The 18,205-nt window shown below is 45.8% G+C and overlaps 1 protein-coding gene across 4 annotated transcripts in view; it reads left to right on the top strand.

Moving 5' to 3' along the window:
- LOC142198676 (uncharacterized) overlaps positions 1-18,205 on the top strand; it is a 168,067-nt gene that overhangs the window by 129,412 nt on the left and 20,450 nt on the right. For 2 of the 4 annotated variants that reach the window (XM_075269715.1, XM_075269708.1), the window contains exons 15-20: positions 4,601-4,690; positions 6,852-6,986; positions 8,274-8,407; positions 10,924-11,009; positions 13,684-13,719; positions 14,730-14,771. In XM_075269715.1, the coding sequence (XP_075125816.1) occupies positions 4,601-4,690; positions 6,852-6,986; positions 8,274-8,407; positions 10,924-11,009; positions 13,684-13,719; positions 14,730-14,771 (523 nt within the window). The remainder of the gene's footprint in view (positions 1-4,600; positions 4,691-6,851; positions 6,987-8,273; positions 8,408-10,923; positions 11,010-13,683; positions 13,720-14,729; positions 14,772-18,205) is intronic. The other 2 variants (XM_075269718.1, XM_075269717.1) reach the window with 1 other exon arrangement.

The following is an 18,205-nucleotide window of genomic DNA, read 5'->3' as shown; positions in this document are numbered from 1 at the left end:
GCTGGATCCACTTTCACTTTGGAATTGTACCGTCACCTCAAACCGGGGAGGTTTCGTATCCGTGCCGGATAGAGAGGACTGGGAGTGGAGCATGGACATAATAGGAGATTCCTTTGGGAGTGGCTGAGTAGCACCTTTTTTTTTCCCTTTTCCTTGTTGCATAATAAAATTTATCACATGGACTTGTCCTGGATTATCACGTTTGCCGATTTTATTCCATCTTTTGGCTTACTGTAAACCAGGTTTTCGCACCACAAAGCTGCCACAACTTGGTTCCTTCAAGATATACCCCTTTGTGCCAAGTCAAGCCCCTTTCCTGCTAAGTCAGGCAACCTGTTTAAATAGTCCTTCCCCCTTGAGTACGTCGTGGTCATAGGATCCCCTAGCTTTTTAATGAACTAGAAGATCCTTATTTCTTCTGTCTGGCCATTACTGTCAGCCATTTATGAAGGAATTGGAGTCAGAGTAGGAGTCGGAGACAGGCAGTGGAAAATTATAAGATCGGTGGTTTGGCCTGTCGACTCCACAGCCCTGGTTAGTTTGGCCTCATTGCCATGTCACTGGTCACTCCATGACCTAAGGAAGAGGGTCATTGAGTGACCAGTGACATGCCATACACCCATATAGAAGTCAGCAATGGACTTTATAGCTCAAGCCTGCAACCAATATAAGTAGTGCTGGCAGTAGTCAAACCCTGCCATTCAGCATCTGAGAAGTAGACTGGACTTTCATATTGTGTCTATGAAAGTTCAGAGTCTCTCTGGAGACAAAGGAGGTGACCACAAGTGCACGCTGTCTCCTTTGAAATAAACAGGCGTTCCTTTTTGTTTGTTTGTCTGCCATACATTATATAAGACTTTTTTGCGGCCCCCAGGATGAGGGTATAGCACCTAGGTTGCCTCATTTACAGGATCGCACTCCATGGGCTGGTGTTTGCAGCAGACACTTCTAATTCACAGCGTCATCGGTGGAGCTCCACAGATCTGATGTTATAACATGGGAGTCCCAGAGGAGCTAATGATACGGGGGCGTAAAAGATAGTGTAACCGAAAACATACAGAGCAATTACTGAATGTTACCTTGTAAGAGGCACAGTATTAAGGAGTCGTTCAGGCAGTGCCAATACATGTGAAGTGGGGTCTGCGGCAATAACAGTGTGTTGGGTTTTTTAGGACTTGTATGCCAGGCTATACGTTTATTGAATAGCGGAGACATTGGCTGCTTAGTCCCTTACTGATGTCACTGCTACCCTGCCCAGCATCCCTTGTTTGAGTTTTGGTTCTGTCATTGAACCTCAAGATGGCCAAACATCTTACAGCTGTATTCCTCCCGACACTCCCGTTCAAGCACGTACATGGCAACGTAATTTGGCCAAGCGTGCAAGTGTTCTTAATGGAAAACGGGGCATCTTCTCTGCATTAAGAACAAAGTACTGAGAGTGTTAAAAGTCAACATGCCAATCCTTCCTTTATCCTGACATCTGAATAAAGATGTAATACTAAAGAATTGGTCAGTTGAACCAAAATCTGCAGGTCCAGACAATCTTGGTGAAATGTATATTCTTGTTTTTAAGAAGAGGATTCTTCAGGTGGCAGAAACACAGTAGTTGTTAGAGCTAATATGGTAAAATATGTGTGGCCACCTTTATAAAGAACATCAGGCTGCTTTCCTGCCCCTACCTTCAATAATAGAACATACACAGTCCAGACATATTAATGTGACCGCCGCCTACTTTTGGGGGTGGACCTTCTCACTCGAGGGGAGAACAGAAGAACCGCGCTCGCCCGGGTAAATCAACAAACTTTATTTGCACAATGCGTTTCGAGCCTATCTTGCTCTTTCTCAAGTGCATACAGATAACCTTCCCACAGTGGATGATCCCAGACGTATATCCAGCTGCCACCCACGTTTACCTGTGCCATCCATTCCTAAGATACACTATAGAGGTGGTTGTGTCTCACACAACCCCACCAGGTGAGTGGCCATTTGTTTCTGCCTACCCTGACTTTTTGATTCAAAAAATACTACACCAAGGTCGGCTCGCTGCCTCTCTTCTTTTTTGCACCGCCTACTTTTGACGTCAACGTTAAATAACCAATCGCAGAAGACACGTGTCATCAGCCATCTGGGTACACTGATCATTGTGGAAGACACGATAGATCAACACAAGTATGCATCTATCCTTGCGGACCATGTTCACCCCTACATGTGAAATGTTTTTCCTCAGGATAATGGCATCTACCAGCAGGACAATACGACATGTCACAAAGCTTGCAGTGTACGTGCGTGGTTCGAGGAGCACCAGGATGAGTTTACCGTACCCCCTTGGCCAGCAAATTCCCCCGGACTTGAACCCAATTGAGAATCTGTGGGACCACCTCGTTCAGGTTGTTCGCGCCATGGATGCTCAACCACGTAACCTAGCGCAGCTGGCCACTGCACTGGTGTCGGCATGGCTCAACATCCCAGTGACATCATCACAACATCCCCTCTCTCCCTGCACATCTCGCAGCGGTCCGCTCTGCCAAAGGTGGTTATTCTGGATTTTGACAGGTGGTCACATTAATGTGACTGGACTGTGTAGAACTCATGTCCAGATAACAGATGTTATCCAGGCTGCTGGACACAGAATGAGAAATGCTCACCATGATAAGTCACTTTGTGAATGGAAAGCCTGAGAAATGGAGATTGAGAAATCCTTTTTCTTTAGTATAAAGTTTCTTATCTTTACTTATACTGTTTTTATGCTTAGTTGTTGTTTTATTGGAGTTACATGACAACTCTTACTTGTTTGGGGAATTTTATGTTTTCATTATTGCTTTTATTATTACTAATTACCCATTGAACAAGTAGGTTTACTGGGGAAGATACAGTATATGACTAATGCCAGTCTTCATTACCCCATCGCTGGTGGAAGGTGCGCTTCATACATGAGGGGGCACACGTTTCTTCATAAATGAGGCGCAGCCTTCACCGAGCCTTGTGCTTGGAAGGATTTCCAGCATCATTTACAGCAGATTTCTAATGTAAATGATAAATCGGATGGGACTGTAAGCCCTCATGTTCAGCCTGGCATTGATGCCACCTCTGCCCTCCATCCTCTATTTATAGCCAATTTGGGCCGAGTTTTGCAATTGAAGGGTTGCACAGATCACATCTCCTCCTGTCTCATTCATTGGATACGTGATGTGCGCTGGAATTTCTCACCGTCTATTCCTCTGACGGTTTACACACATCCTGTAGCACCATCTCTACAGCTGGTCCTGCTGAAGGCAGAATGTTGTCAGCGGGTGGCGCTTTTCCGTGTCCTACTTGGCTTCTGTGTCCCTGCTCTCTGCGTTTCCAGTGCCCATGCCGGGCATTTAGTATGCCAGATAAATCTTGGCGCTGGGTGGACTCGCCACTTGTACCAAGCTGTCTGGGTGTTAAATAATGAAACATTCGCCATCTGTTCTTTCTACATTTCCAGAAAACCTCAGGTTTCATTTTCAGCACCAGTAAGAGATGAGTAACTTCTAAAATTGCCGATCCTATTATATGCATGATATACATGGAATGAGGACAGCGCCCTCTACAGGGAGGTGTCAGAGACCATTGAGTAATAGTTATTACCTGTCAATAGTCAGAGATTAGGATTCCCACCGGTAATAATAATCCTGTAGGTTTATGCAGTAGCTGCAGCCCTGGGTAATGGAGGCCGTGCCAGTAAATATCCTCTGCTTACTCACTTTTATCTGGGTTATGTCAATGTTGACTGATCAGTGGCTGTTTAAAGGGGTTTTTGCATGAAGCATTGACATAGCGCTGCATCCCCTTCACTATTATTTCATGCATAGAGGTGCCCCTGGCATTCGCTGTGCTGCGTACTGCAGTTCCCTGTACAGTCAGATGGATTGGAACGTTACCATGCAAGGAAAGATCACTGCCAATGCCAGAGGTCATCAGTTCAACAAGTCATAGAATCACTTAAAGCGGTTTTCCAGGAAATATGTATTGATGACCTACTCTTAGGGGGCCCCATTGACGATAATATTGTTTTGTCCCTTACTAAAATGGACAAAAATGTCATTTTAGACCAACTCTGCGCCTGAGGCTCTGAGCAGAGACTCCGATGCAGATGTTTACATAGCCTTGACAGGATGGTGACGGGGTTAGAGGGGTTTTCCTAAACTTTTTTGAAGCTCTATGGGAGTCTGACAGATCATCAATTATTAAGTCCAGAAGAACCCCCCCTTAATCGTTGTGGCCAAAACCAGGAAAGTATGTTTCTATAATTCTCTTTTATTCCATTCGTTGCCCCATTTTTCTAATGGACAGCTCTCAATGTCCTGCTTCCCTTCATTTGGCTATAGAATTCTGACCACTAGGGGGAGCCTCATGTATACATATGTGTCCGGAGTAGGAAATTCTAGTGTTGCATTAGTCAAGAAGAAAAATGAGTGATAATAAAATAGAATATTAAGATTTGGTGGTTGGTGACACCGCATAGGGGATATTTTATCAGGACCATTGTGTAAGGTATCAGATACTTTCTGGCTTTGGCTTGGGGTACCCTCACGCTTTGATGTGGATGTTATAATCTCTCCTAATCTTCCCATAGAATAACTTCCCGGCCAGCAGCCCCGACAGACTGCAGGATTTGAAGTCTACGGTGGATTTACTTACCAGCATCACTTTCTTCCGCATGAAGGTGAGTGGTCAGTGGGTTTAATTGTACTTTGATGGCGTTTTCCAGGCAAATAATATTGATGACCTGGGATAGGCCCAGGAACCTAAAGCTTAGAGAATGCCGAAACAAGATAAATACACCAACTCCAACTGATCAGAAGAATGGCATAGGCCAAACTATCTATTACCGAACATGCATATTGAATTCATAATTGGTGATTTAACCATTAAATCCTAACATTACATCCACATCATCTACAATATTCAAGTTTTTTGCAATTAGTATCATCAAATATATAAGAAGCACTGTGCACATACATTACATTACTTATCCTGTACTCATCCTGTATTATACTCCAGAGCTGCACTCACTATTCTGCTGGTACAGTCACTGTGTACATACATTATATTACTTATCCTGTACTGATCCTGAGTTACATCCTGTAGTATACTCCAGAGCTGCACTCACTATTCTGCTGGTGCAGTCATTATGTACGTACATTACATTACTTATCCTGTACTGATCCTGAGTTACATCCTGTATTATACTCCAGAGCTGCACTCACTATTCTGCTGGTGCAGTCATTATGTACGTACATTACATTACTTATCCTGTACTGATCCTGAGTTACATCCTGTATTATACTCCAGAGCTGCAATCACTATTCTGCTGGTGCAGTCACTGTGTACATACATTACATTACTTATCCTGTACTGATCCTGAGTTACATCCTGTATTATACTCCAGAGCTGCACTCACTATTCTGCTGGTGCAGTCATTATGTACGTACATTACATTACTTATCCTGTACTGATCCTGAGTTACATCCTGTATTATACTCCAGAGCTGTGCTCACTATTCTGCTGGTGCAGTCATTATGTACGTACATTACATTACTTATCCTGTACTGATCCTGAGTTACATCCTGTATTATACTCCAGAGCTGCACTCACTATTCTGCTGGTACAGTCACTGTGTACATACATGACATTATTTATCCTGTATTGATCCTGAGTTACATCCTGTATTATACTCCAGAGCTGCACTCACTATTCTGCTGGTGCAGTCACTGTGTACATACATTACATTACTTATCCTGTACTGATCCTGAGTTGCATCCTGTAGTATACTCCAGAGCTGCACTCACTATTCTGCTGGTGCAGTCTTTATGTACGTACATTACATTACTTATCCTGTACTGATCCTGAGTTACATCCTGTATTATACTCCAGAGCTGCGCTCACTATTCTGCTGGTACAGTCACTGTGTACATACATTACATTACTTATCCTGTACTGATCCTGAGTTATATCCTGTATTATACTCCAGAGCTGCATTCTCCCTTTGTTGTATGATGCTTCCTTGTACCCTCCTACCAGGTGCTTCCTTGTGCCCTCCTGCCAGGTGCTTCCTTGTACCCTCCTTCGAGGTGCTTCCTTGTACCCTCCTGCCAGGTGCTTCCTTGTACCCTCCTTCGAGGTGCTTCCTTGTACCCTCCTGCCAGGTGCTTCCTTGTACCCTCCTGCCAGGTGCTTCCTTGTACTGTCCTGCCAGGTGCTTCCTTGTACCCTCCTTCGAGGTGCTTCCTTGTACCCTCCTGCCAGGTGCTTCCTTGTACCGTCCTGCCAGGTGCTTCACCTTCCATTCTGCTTGGTGCTTTCTGTCACCCCCTGCCTGGTGTTTCTCCACAGCTGATAACTAGGGCAGCATGGTTACAAGCGATCAGGGCTGTCAGTTTAGGACACTAAGCAGGATGTGACAAGCAGAGCAGCGAGGGAGCAGGAATCGGATTGCATCTGTCTGACAACACTGGATATGTCACCCAGCATTTAGCTTAGAGCTGGCATACAGGACTGGCACTGCGCTTCCCTTTCCTGTCTATATTTACTGGAATAACAGGCTCTGGCTCTGGAGTAATGAAGATAACAGATTGGTGATATTTAACAAGTGGGAATTTTAAGAATGCAAATCGTTCCGTCTCCTCCTGTGCTGCGATACTGTGCACGACATTACAGTGAACATGACTGAACATTTCTGCATGTAGTTGGGGACCATAGGGGCGAATGGCAGTGTCTGCTATTGGGCCCATTGTTTTGGCATTGGGGTGCAATTCCTGCACCAACCTTGCAATGGCTGTAAGTCAGTGACAGCCATAGCTGACCTCTATCTATTTTTCTGCCAGGTACAAGAGCTGCAGAGCCCCCCACGTGCCAGCCAGGTGGTCAGAGACTGTGTAAAGGCATGTCTGAACTCCACCTACGAATACATCTTCAACAACTGCCATGAGCTGTACAGCCGCGAGTACCAGACGGATCCGGTACGTATAGCAGCTAAGGTTGCCACAAAAACTCATCTCTCAACAAAGTGGCGGAATAATAGAAATACACCCAAATCTTTTTTCGGTAAGACATGCTAGTCCAAGCGTGGATATTATCGACAGCCTTGGGTTTATGAACGGCAATGACTTCTGCAGACATTGTAATAGGAAATATCAGGTACCGCCCTGCCAGGATCTTTCTCCTTAATGGCACTGCCTCGGGTTCCCCTTTCCTTAGTGGGGCTGCACAATTGTTACTGAGGCCAAGAAGAAGCTGCGAGATGTGTCAAGAGTCTGGTAGGCTGAGATGGAGACGGGAAAACCAGACTGTAACCCTATGAGATAAGAGGTTTAGTAAATCATTCTGTAATGAACACACATTGACATATCTGGAGGAAGAACAGTATTTTCCTACAAAGTTCAGCCAAGTTCACATACAGTCTATGCATATTCCCAACCTCCAGGACAGTCCCAGATTCGGGGTGCTGGTCACTCATCCTAAGGAGGACATTATACAGTGTCAGCCATAATAAGCAGAATATTATACTTTAGGAACCATAGTAATGGCAACATTACCGTTTTAAGGAGGACATTTCAATTTGGCCATATTATGTGGGATGTACTGAGGGGGCCACGTTAAAGGGAACATCATAACGTTGGGCCATATTAAGTGGTACATTATATTCTGAGGGCCGCATTAAAGGAACATTATAACGTTGGGCCATATTAAGTGGTACATTATATTCTGAGGGCCGCATTAAAGGAACATTATAACGTTGGGCCATATTAAGTGGTACATTATATTCTGAGGGCCGCATTAAAGGAACATTATACTGTGAGGGACATATTAAAGGGAACAATATACTGTGGGAGCCATAGTAAGTGGGGCAATACACTATGGGGGCAACATTAAGGGGGTTATTATACTATGTGGATGCTATTAAGGGGGATGTTATAAGAAGGAGGCCACAATAAGGGGGCGTTATAGTGTGGGAGATACAATGGGACATTACATTGATGATGCTTTGTTTGGGCCACTGTGTAAGAATGGGAATATGTGGGGCCAAATCAGACATCAGGGGCTGGAGGGTGGTGTTTACAACATCTAAATTCACCTTGCGATGCAGAATTTTGTCCCTCTGTCAGTCTTTTGAAAGTTGATAGGTATGACAGGGTGTTTTTAGGGGCATTTTTAGGTGCCCATCATAGATCGCCACTACAGTATATATATGTTCCCTGTTCATACCTTGGTTCATATTCTCATTGTGCTTGGGTCTCTTCCCTCAGAGCAAGAAGCAGGACTTGCCTCCTGAGGAACAAGGACCTTGTATTAAGAATCTGGACTTCTGGCCGAAGCTGATCACCCTGATCGTATCAATCATTGAGGAGGATAAGAACGCCTACACCCCTGTACTTAACCAGTAAGCAGCCCTCTCCCCTCCAGCCGTCCCGCTGCTGTGCGTCTGCTTATTGTTCTATTTCTAATCCTTCTGTGCTTTGTAGAGATGTCATCTCCTGTCAGTCTGTCTCCCTGTCTGCTCTGTCTCTTGTTGTATAAGTGACTCTGACGTCGGCTGAGGTGCCAGCTCTTACTTAAAGGCATCCTGACACGGGGTGAGTGAGGCAGTGCTCTGCTCGTATATATGCCTGCCACCTGACTGCCGTAGATTTTTGCATGCTCATCACAAAGGTTACCCCATAGGAAGTCCGTGCGATGTATAAGGTGCAGCCTGGCAATATATAGAAATCTATTACTGCCAAAATGTAAGCCCTTCTAGCTGTAGTAAGGGTAATGGCTGTATTTTATATATGGCTTCTGTTGTTTTCCAGGGTTTAGTGCAGGTTCTTGTGCATGTTCATTCCCTCCAATCTGGGTACTCAGGCTGTAGGTCAGCACCTGAAATACTCTTTGTTGCTTCTTCTTGTCCCCTGTTCACATCATCACACTGCGCTGATCACATGCAACTGTGTCTTCACTAACATATAAGGGGACAGGTTACACTTTAATACACATTTGTCTTCTGAAATACTAGGTGCTGCTGGGTATTCTGTTCTTATAACTATGTAGCCTTGTCTGTAACAACTGTTCCCTTTAAGGTGTATGGCAGCATGACCTTAGAAACCTTAGAAACTCCGTCAGTCAGAGTTTTTCTTAATGATCAGGCAGAATGCTCTTTAGTACAGGTTTTCCCAACCATAGAGAGAACTCTTCAGCTGTTCAGTAGTTGCACAATCCTCTCTGTCCCTCAGTGCATTCATCTCTATGACCAATACTGGGAGGATACAGAAGACTAAATAATAAATGGTAAGCAATCTGCAATGGAGGAACTGGAAAGTAGTGTGAAAGAGTGGAGCATAGGGAGAAGTCTGCGTGGAAGGGGAGAGCAGTCTGTGAGAGGAGGAACAAGGTAGAACCATAGAAGCAGTCTGTGAGCGTATAACATGGGGAAGCTCCTGGAGTGAGGGGGTGATCATGAAGAGTAGTCTGTAGGAGATAAGGGGTCCATGGGGAGCAGTCTGTGCGAGTGGGGGGCCATTGGGAGCAGTCTGTGCGAGTGGGGGGTCTATGGGGAGTAGTTTGTGAAAGAGGAGGAGGCTATGGGGAGCAGTCTGTGCAAGTGGGGGGCCATTGGGAGCAGTCTGTGCGAGTGGGGGGTCTATGGGGAGTAGTTTGTGAAAGAGGGGATAAGTGGGAGCAGTTTGTGTAAGAGGGTGATCATTGGGAGCAGTCTGTAAGAGAGGAGGGGGCCATTGGCAGCAGTCTGTATGAAAAGGTAGGCCATAGGGGGGACAATTGGGACATTTTGAGAGATGGGGTATCCGTTTTTGTAACAGAGTAGGTTACGAGGAATAATCTGAGAGATGGAGCATAGAGAACAATCTATATAAGAGAGGGGTGAAAGAAACAAGCAGGGTTTGGAGATAGATCTGGACATGAGAGATTTCCTGCTCCATAGACACCGCAGGAGCCTGGAGCAGTGAGTAACCCACTGGACACCAGGTAAGTAGCATTACCATTTCTTTGTCCTAGACCACCAAGCTTGACCTAGACCAGCAGGGTTGCAGACATTTAGATGTTGCTATATCCTAGTGAAATATAGCAAATGCCCTCCTTTGGATCACAAAATATAGAAGGAATGGCGCCAGGTCCCTAACTGTTGTACTCCCCTCCTACAAAGAGAACATTGTAACTCACACAATAGGCACAATCTCCTCCTGTAATACTTTGTACTCCTGTGCCCCCCGCTCTTGTATTACTCTCCAACTGAGAGCTAATTTTTTCCCCTGAAATACTCTGTGCAGCTTACAGCAATGCAGCCACACCCTGGGTAATTTCCTTTCTAAAGATGATCAGAAGATGGAGGTTGATATTGATAACATGGTCATTCTCACTAATCTAGTACATGTATGTCATAGTCATGACTGACGTCTGGCCATTATATGGACTGCACCTTATTCATGTGAGATATATCCAGGTGCCATTACTCCAGTCTGTCATTAGGGGGTGCCCTATTACCATTCTCTTTGGATGATAACAGAGACTCCTATAGAGTGTATCGCTTGTTGTGCCCCCTGTCTAAGTGTATAATACAGACCGGGTAGTGCATGCGGAGTGCCGCCTGTTGCATGCTTCCTCTTACAAGCGTTTCTTCCGTTTACAGGGACAGGTAAGTATTAAGGAAATACTTAAGGTTTTAAGATTATCTTTGGCTATTGAAGTGTCTGCATCGTATAATAGGATTTCTCAATGAAGCCGCAAGCCTCTTATCTCCCACCACCATTATCATGATGGTTATGTGGTGGCCACTGGACTCCCCGCTATGGTCAGCTGGGTACTTGGACCTGAATGTTGGGCCAGGTTTACTGTAAGCTTTCCTTCTATATCCGTGATCTCAGGTCCAAGAACTAATACCAGTCTCTGCTTTCTTTCATGAAGATTCCCTCAAGAGCTGAGCGTGGGGAAGGTCAGCGCGGAGGTCATGTGGAACCTCTTCTCCCAGGACATGAAGTACGCCATGGAAGGTAAGAGGAGGCCTTGGCAATGGCCACTTGCTTATTGAATTTCTGGTGGCTATGGACATTACACTCGACAGCCATGGATGTATGGAGGACGCCATGTTAGTTTTCTTTTGGTTGCTGCGATTATATCGCTGGCTCATAGGGAATCTGTTTGTAGTTATATGCCAGAAGGCATTGAGGATGTCATGGAAGAAAATCCCGCCCTGTGTTCGGCTGGCTGGCCTTAGCTCCCCAGTTGGCAGGAGTCAGAGAAACTAGACCCATAGTGATTATCTGAATGTACTGGGGTACGGGGGGTCATTAAACAAAGGGTCTGTCCAATTGGTAACAGTAAGGGGCTTAAATACCCAATTTAGTCAATGTTTCCCACCAGCATGGATACTCAGCCTGTAGTATTGCTCCAACTAGTAGATTTCTGCTTGGAAGATGAATTACAGAGACAAATACATGGTGATATAGGATTATAAGCATTGGAGTCTGCCACTATCTTTGTTATAGGAGTGATCTTGGGGGGTCTCATCGTTTATGGTGGATCCTCCAGTGATGGAAATCTAGTAGCCATTGTGGCCATTGTACTGGCTTGTTTTGGCACCACTTAATGTATGTCCATTGCTTTCCGTGCAAGAACTGATGCCCCAAGCCCCATTCAGCACACTGACTCCATGTTTATGTATACCATAGACAGCTAGGGGAGGCTAAAAACCAGGATAAACCAAGTTAAATTAGAGTGTCTGTAGGGAGCTGATGTGACACCCCCTCCCCCCGCCACAATCTAGTGCTAGTCAACATCATCCTTCCATGTTATCCTATCATTAAACCTATAGGAAATTAATATCCTGACATATAGGCACCATTGCATTGCCTCTTGGACAGAGGCTTGGTGGATAAGAGCTCCGCTGTTTTGTCGGGCTCAGTTTGATGCTCTAATTCCTAGAGACAGTCAGATTTCCTATATAATATATTGGGCTGTGTTAGATCTTCTCTTGTCTGTATGGCTCCAGGTCTGCATAACCATTGACCAGATGAGATGAACTTTCTACAATGAGAATAATAAACTGAACGCTGAAGGTTTTGTCGCATTTCCACTGCCTTTTTTTTTTTTTAAGTGACCTCTGGAGCCTTGGCATTCTGCCGGGGTCAATCTACCTCCGCAGACGGCTTGTCTTCTCCTTTTCATTTTCAATACATTCCCCGCGACCTACATATGAGTCAGCCGCAGGTCACACAACAGGGCAGAGGATTGTACCGTAATTGTCTGATTAAATTTCACTGCGGCACGACGCGGACATCTTTCTATTTCTTAGGAAACGGGCATGATCTCCTGTGGCTGCCATGTCTAACCACTGATGTCAGCACTACACCTGGAATAGTGGAGTATTAGTAGTAAATGAGGTCTGCAAATGTAGCAGAGCTAAATTTGACATACGTCTGCAATCCTGTGTAATACCACAAAATACAGGGACGACTTTTAGTATAGATAATGCAGGTCCCCTTCTTCTGAGGTGTGGGTACAACCAGACTGTGGAGCAGCAGACCAGGTGGAAGTGTGTCCCTAAACCTTTGTGAGGTCTAACCTTTGCAAAGCCTTTGGGCTCCATAGGTTAGGGGAAAGTTTATGGAACACGGGCGACATTATATATAAGGAAAACGACATAAAGAATCCTCCTGCCTGATCCTTGGGCTTTCGGTTTCCACTTGAACCTCCCATTAAAGTAAATGCAGGAAGATTTCTATGTGCGATTTTGCATGGCGGATCCCTCTAAGTGTAAAGTTAAAGTGGCCAGCCCCTTGTAGGTGTGTAGGACCATGACAATAAGTAGCACTGTATAGCGTGTCATGGTTGGGAGTTGACTGCACCTTGGCCTCAATATTACCACTCGGAAGACCCTCCTCGTTACTTCACTTCCTCATGATCACCAGCTTGGTGCAATGGTCAAGTCAAACATATGGCCCCGGGCAAATCCATCCCCTGACCATCAGCGATATATGGTGATCCATGACTATAGAGGATCTTTATATCCGTTTACATCCAGAGGATGAAAGCCAGGGCAAAACTAAAAAAATCTACAGCAGAATGTTACAGGTGTATCAGGGCAGACAGTCCTGCACCATCATAACTGCTGCCGGAGAGTTTGCTACAATGGATCAGGCTCTTTAGCTTATAGGGGCTTTTTTAGGTTGGATACAGTGGTAATATACCCTGGTGGTAAGTTCAGAGGACCAGAACGATAATAGGCAGACCACTAAAATAGCGGTTACCCACTGAGCCCAATGGAATCCCATTAACTATGGACTAGTCCACCAATTTCAGGCGAACATTGCAGTGGAGTCTCCAATGGATCTATGTATCGTCTGCTTAAGCCTTGTGCCCTGCTAAAATGTCTGCCTTATCTGCCAGGACGTAGCTAAACTTTCACCTCTGTATAACGCCCTCCCTGTAACGCTGCCTTATGTGCCAGGGGTTAGGGAAGTAGTTCAACTTGCTCCTTTACATCACAGCCATACTTCTAGTGCTTTGTTATATGCTAGGGCATAGAGACCTCACCCCTGCTTATACTGCTGCCCTATCATCCAGAAATCCTTCAGGTGCCCCATGGCACAGAAAACTTACTTTCTTTTGCCCCCATAGCTGGTGATCCTATTGTAATAATGTAATCTCTTCTTCCTCACCTTCAAGTCTTGGATAAAATAAGTTGTCTTCACTGGCTGAGTGGTAAGTGTGCCCGGCTGCCTCTGCCCTGAGGGTAGTTTGATGCCAGTAGTAGTCCTGCCCTGCTTAGGATGGCAGTCGCATCTTCTCTTCTTGGGGACAGGGTAGCTGCATAAATATAGGGGTAGATTGTAGTATTATTATTCTTATTTTCTAATAAGTTATACCTCAATATTTACCCCTCCATACATACCTTAGTGACCGATTGGTATGGGTTATTGCACGTTTGGTGGCAACTTGTTACTCAATATTTTGTATCTTGAAAAGAGCAGAGTTTTCGAAGGTGCATAGTGTATATTCTAGTGCTAGTATATAGCCATCCATATATTGGACAGTCTTCTCTTCACCAATATCTGACCAAGCATTATGACGGCTCGGGGGGGGCTGTTTGTACCAATGGGGACATGGTAGAGGGAGCACAATTGGTCAACAAGCCTATAAATCTCATGGTCTTATTACAAGGCCCTAGACAGATGAGGTGTCCTTTGCATACGTGACGTGTGCCAGAAACTGAAAATTTAGTGCATTGTTGTGTCACAAGGAAGCAATGATGAGACCCGTAAGTACCCGGCTATCCCACTCCCATGTTATGTAGTCAGATACCACAGCAATGTCCAGATGGTGATAATATATTTATGGTCATTGCATAGTGTGTGACCCCCTACGTGTCTAACTATGTGAGGTCCTTGAGATAGGGAATGGCACCGTATGACCACTGCCAGGCTTCTCCTCTTCTCCTGCCTCAGTCCTGAGATTTAGCATAGTCCAATTGCTAGGAATACACTGCCTAAGAACCAATCCTATATAACGTAAAATCCGAGGTAAGGAAAAGGGACAAGGAGACCTGGCAGGACCTATAGATGAGTAACGGGTAATATCTCAGGTTGTATAGTTGGCTTCATGACTGACAACCTCCCCCTTGTCCTCCATTCTCCTGCTATAACCTCTATGGCTGGGGGCGCTCTTATTATCCTCTTATCATTGACTTATATCTGTCTCTCCTCTATCACAAGCCCCGGCTGTCTTTCGAATACGAATGATTCATTTTTTTGGTGGTAAGAACGTAGATTGTGTAGATATGGAGAGATCTCTTCTTCCGACCCTCCTCCAAGTAGATCCAGCCAAAAGACGGTAGTACCTTACAGCCATATACTCAGCGCTGCGTGCTCAGGATTCGGGACGCCTTGCCAATGACCTCTCTTCCCGTTATTTTTTTGTGTGTAAGCCATTTTGGTATAGAATATGAGGAGTCGTCTAGAACTTACAGTTCTCCTGATTGTTATGTCCCAGCTCCCAGCATGCCATGACACCGTGCAGGTACGTTGTCAGTTATGGAGTTGTATTCTTGTAATTCTGTCCATTAGGCCAAAGAGGACACTGGTGCAGCTGCGTGAGCAGGACTAGTGCAAGAGACGTTCCAATTCACAAGCAGAACTATTCAAAAGTGAAAGATACTTTGCCTTATAGGTTAAAATTTGGAATAGGATGAAAGTGGCCCCCAAATTTTTACTGTCAGGGTTGTCCGCCTTGGTCATCATGGTCGTATTACCTAAATCTAAAAAAACATCTTGCCGTCCCCATTTCTATATTTCTAATGGCGGCGTCCTGGGCACAGCGATGAGTATATTGGTATTCCCTAACCATATTATAATATCTGGTTCTGGTCCCATAGTCTCCTCCCCTACATTGGTTGTAGCTATGAGCAAGATTAGCCTATACATTCTATATGGCTCTAGTTACTGAGCTTTATATTATTATGTGCTTTAATCTCCAGTCCTTCTTCCATTGTAAGGTATATTCTGTGACCATTGCTTGTAGCGGAGGCGCTGCAGGCAACAAAATGGAATCCATATGATTTGCTGGAATTGCTAGGTCATGGGTTGTCGGATATGGGGACCTCTTTCTTGTAACAAGCTGCGCCACTGTGTGAGTAGGACTGCATCAGTGTAGGGACTGTTCACACACAGGAATTTGCAACTGATTTTGTGTAGGATTCGGTCTCAAAATCGGCTCCAAATTCTGGCTGGAATCTGCCTACCACGGGAGGCAGTGATGGGCGCTTCTTTATTTCTGGACACTGAACAGAGAAGAATCCGGTTTGTTCTTCCCATGGATTCTACGGTTGACCTAGCCATCAAAGCCACAGCATGAGACCACCATTGGTTCTGAGGCTAATCAACATGCAAACCCATGGCGCGAGTTATGCAGGGACTGACTATGGAGAGGAATCCGAGATGGAAGACCACCTAAAATTCAGAAGGATTTTCTCATACAGTAAAAGCAAACCTATACATTAAACATCAAGATATGATAAAGGGGTTATCTGTTTTCTAACATTATTACATCTGTGGGGGGTCCCTCGTAGTCCACTGGTACCAAGGCCATGCAGCTCCATAGTGTGGGTACTGCAGTGCGGCTCCATAGTGTGGGTACAGCAGTGCGGCTCCATAGTGTGGGTACTGCAGTGCGGCTCCATAGTGTGGGTACTGCAGTGCGGCTCCATAGTGTGGGTATTGCAGTGCGGCTCCATAGTGTGGGTACTGCAGTGCGGCTCCATAGTGTGGGTACTGCAGTGCGGCTCCATAGTGTGGGTATTGCAGTGCGGCTCCATAGTGTGAGTACTGCAGTGCGGCTCCATAGTGTGGGTACTGCAGTGCGGCTCCATAGTGTGGGTATTGCAGTGCGGCTCCATAGTGTGGGTACTGCAGTGCGGCTCCATAGTGTGGGTACTGCAGTGCGGCTCCATAGTGTGGGTACTGCAGTGCGGCTCCATAGTGTGAGTACTGCAGTACGGCTTCATAGTGTGGGTACCGCAGTGCGGCTCCATAGTGTGGGTACTGCAGTGCGGCTCCATAGTGTGGGTACCGCAGTGCGGCTCCATAGTGTGGGTACCGCAGTGCGGCTCCATAGTGTGGGTACCGCAGTGCGGCTCCATAGTGTGGGTACCGCAGTGCGGCTCCATAGTGTGGGTACTGCAGTGCGGCTCCATAGTGTGGGTACCGCAGTGCGGCTCCATAGTGTGGGTACCGCAGTGCGACTCCATAGTGTGGGTACCGCAGTGCGGCTCCATAGTGTGGGTACCGCAGTGCGGCTCCATAGTGTGGGTATTGCAGTGCGGCTCCATAGTGTGGGTAGTGCAGTGCGGCTCCATAGTGTGGGTACTGCAGTGCGGCTCCATAGTGTGGGTAGTGCAGTGCGGCTCCATAGTGTGGGTAGTGCAGTGCGGCTCCATAGTGTGGGTAGTGCAGTGCGGCTCCATAGTGTGGGTACTGCAGTGCGGCTCCATAGTGTGGGTATTGCAGTGCGGCTCCATAGTGTGGGTACTGCAGTGCGGCTCCATAGTGTGGGTACTGCAGTGCGGCTCCATAGATTCCCATATAAACAATACCGCAAGCTGCGCTGTCTCAGTACCGATGATCTTTGGAGGTCCTGGATGTCGGACCCTCGCAGATCTAATATTGATGGCCTATTATCAGGATAGTCCATCAGTATTCCAAACCCGATCACCCCTTTAAGGCTACGTTCACCTCTGTGTCTGGTGTCAGTCTATTGCAGATCCATCAGAAATCACTGAACAAAAAAAGTGCTGCAAACCCATCTTTTTCATCTTGTGATTTTAGTAAATAAAAAAAAAAGGCCACTTATTGGGGCCCCATATTAGAGTCCATTAGGTCCCTTGGGGTCCATTTTTTCATTCACAAACAAAGTTGAGTGTTTGGAGCCTAAAACATAAAGTACATGAGAAAGTTGCAGAGCCCAAAACCCTTTTCATTTCTGACTTTATCCTACATGGTCATTGATTTTTCTGCCCCCCTTTCTCTCCATTCCTCTTGTATTTTTCAAGAAATCCGTTTAATGGAATGACTGTAATACTGGTTGATGGGTGACCGGAACGGCGACCTCCGTGTGGCTCATAAAAGGTCGAGGCGTACAGTAGCGGTGTGTCGTGTGACCTTTGCACCGCTGTCCCTGGTATAAATGAAGGCTCTGTCCCCGTCCGGCAGCGCGGCTGTAATGAGCAGAGAGCGGCGCAGACTTTATTGTGTCACAGACGGGGCTGTAATTGGACGTGCGGCCACTGTCTGGCGGTTGTCACAAACCGGCTCAATTCAGGGTAATGAGGTGACATGAGAACCTGCCCGGCTCCTGTGTCACATCACATAACACTAGATCATTACGTTATCGGCAAAATACAGACTAAGTCCTTTCATCCGCAGTCCAGTAGTACAAAGTTTTTTTACAGAAAAGACAGAACCCCCCCCCCAAAAAAAACTTTGGGGTAAATTAATGAAACAGTCATAGTAACCAATCACATCACAGCTTTCTTGTCCTGTAGTGTAGTGGTCCTGGAAAATGTGATCGGCTGTTAAGGGCTCTCAATGTGCCCAATATGGGGGGGGATTTATTAAGACTAGCATTCTATATGCCAGTCTTTAATGAAGTCCCTGCACTGCCATATAATGCACAACAGGTTTTTTGTTTGTTTGTC

Source organism: Leptodactylus fuscus, chromosome 1 (genome assembly GCF_031893055.1).
Source record: "Leptodactylus fuscus isolate aLepFus1 chromosome 1, aLepFus1.hap2, whole genome shotgun sequence".
In the NCBI taxonomy this organism is placed as follows: Eukaryota; Metazoa; Chordata; class Amphibia; order Anura; family Leptodactylidae; genus Leptodactylus; species Leptodactylus fuscus.
This window is presented reverse-complemented; position numbering and strand designations above follow the sequence as displayed.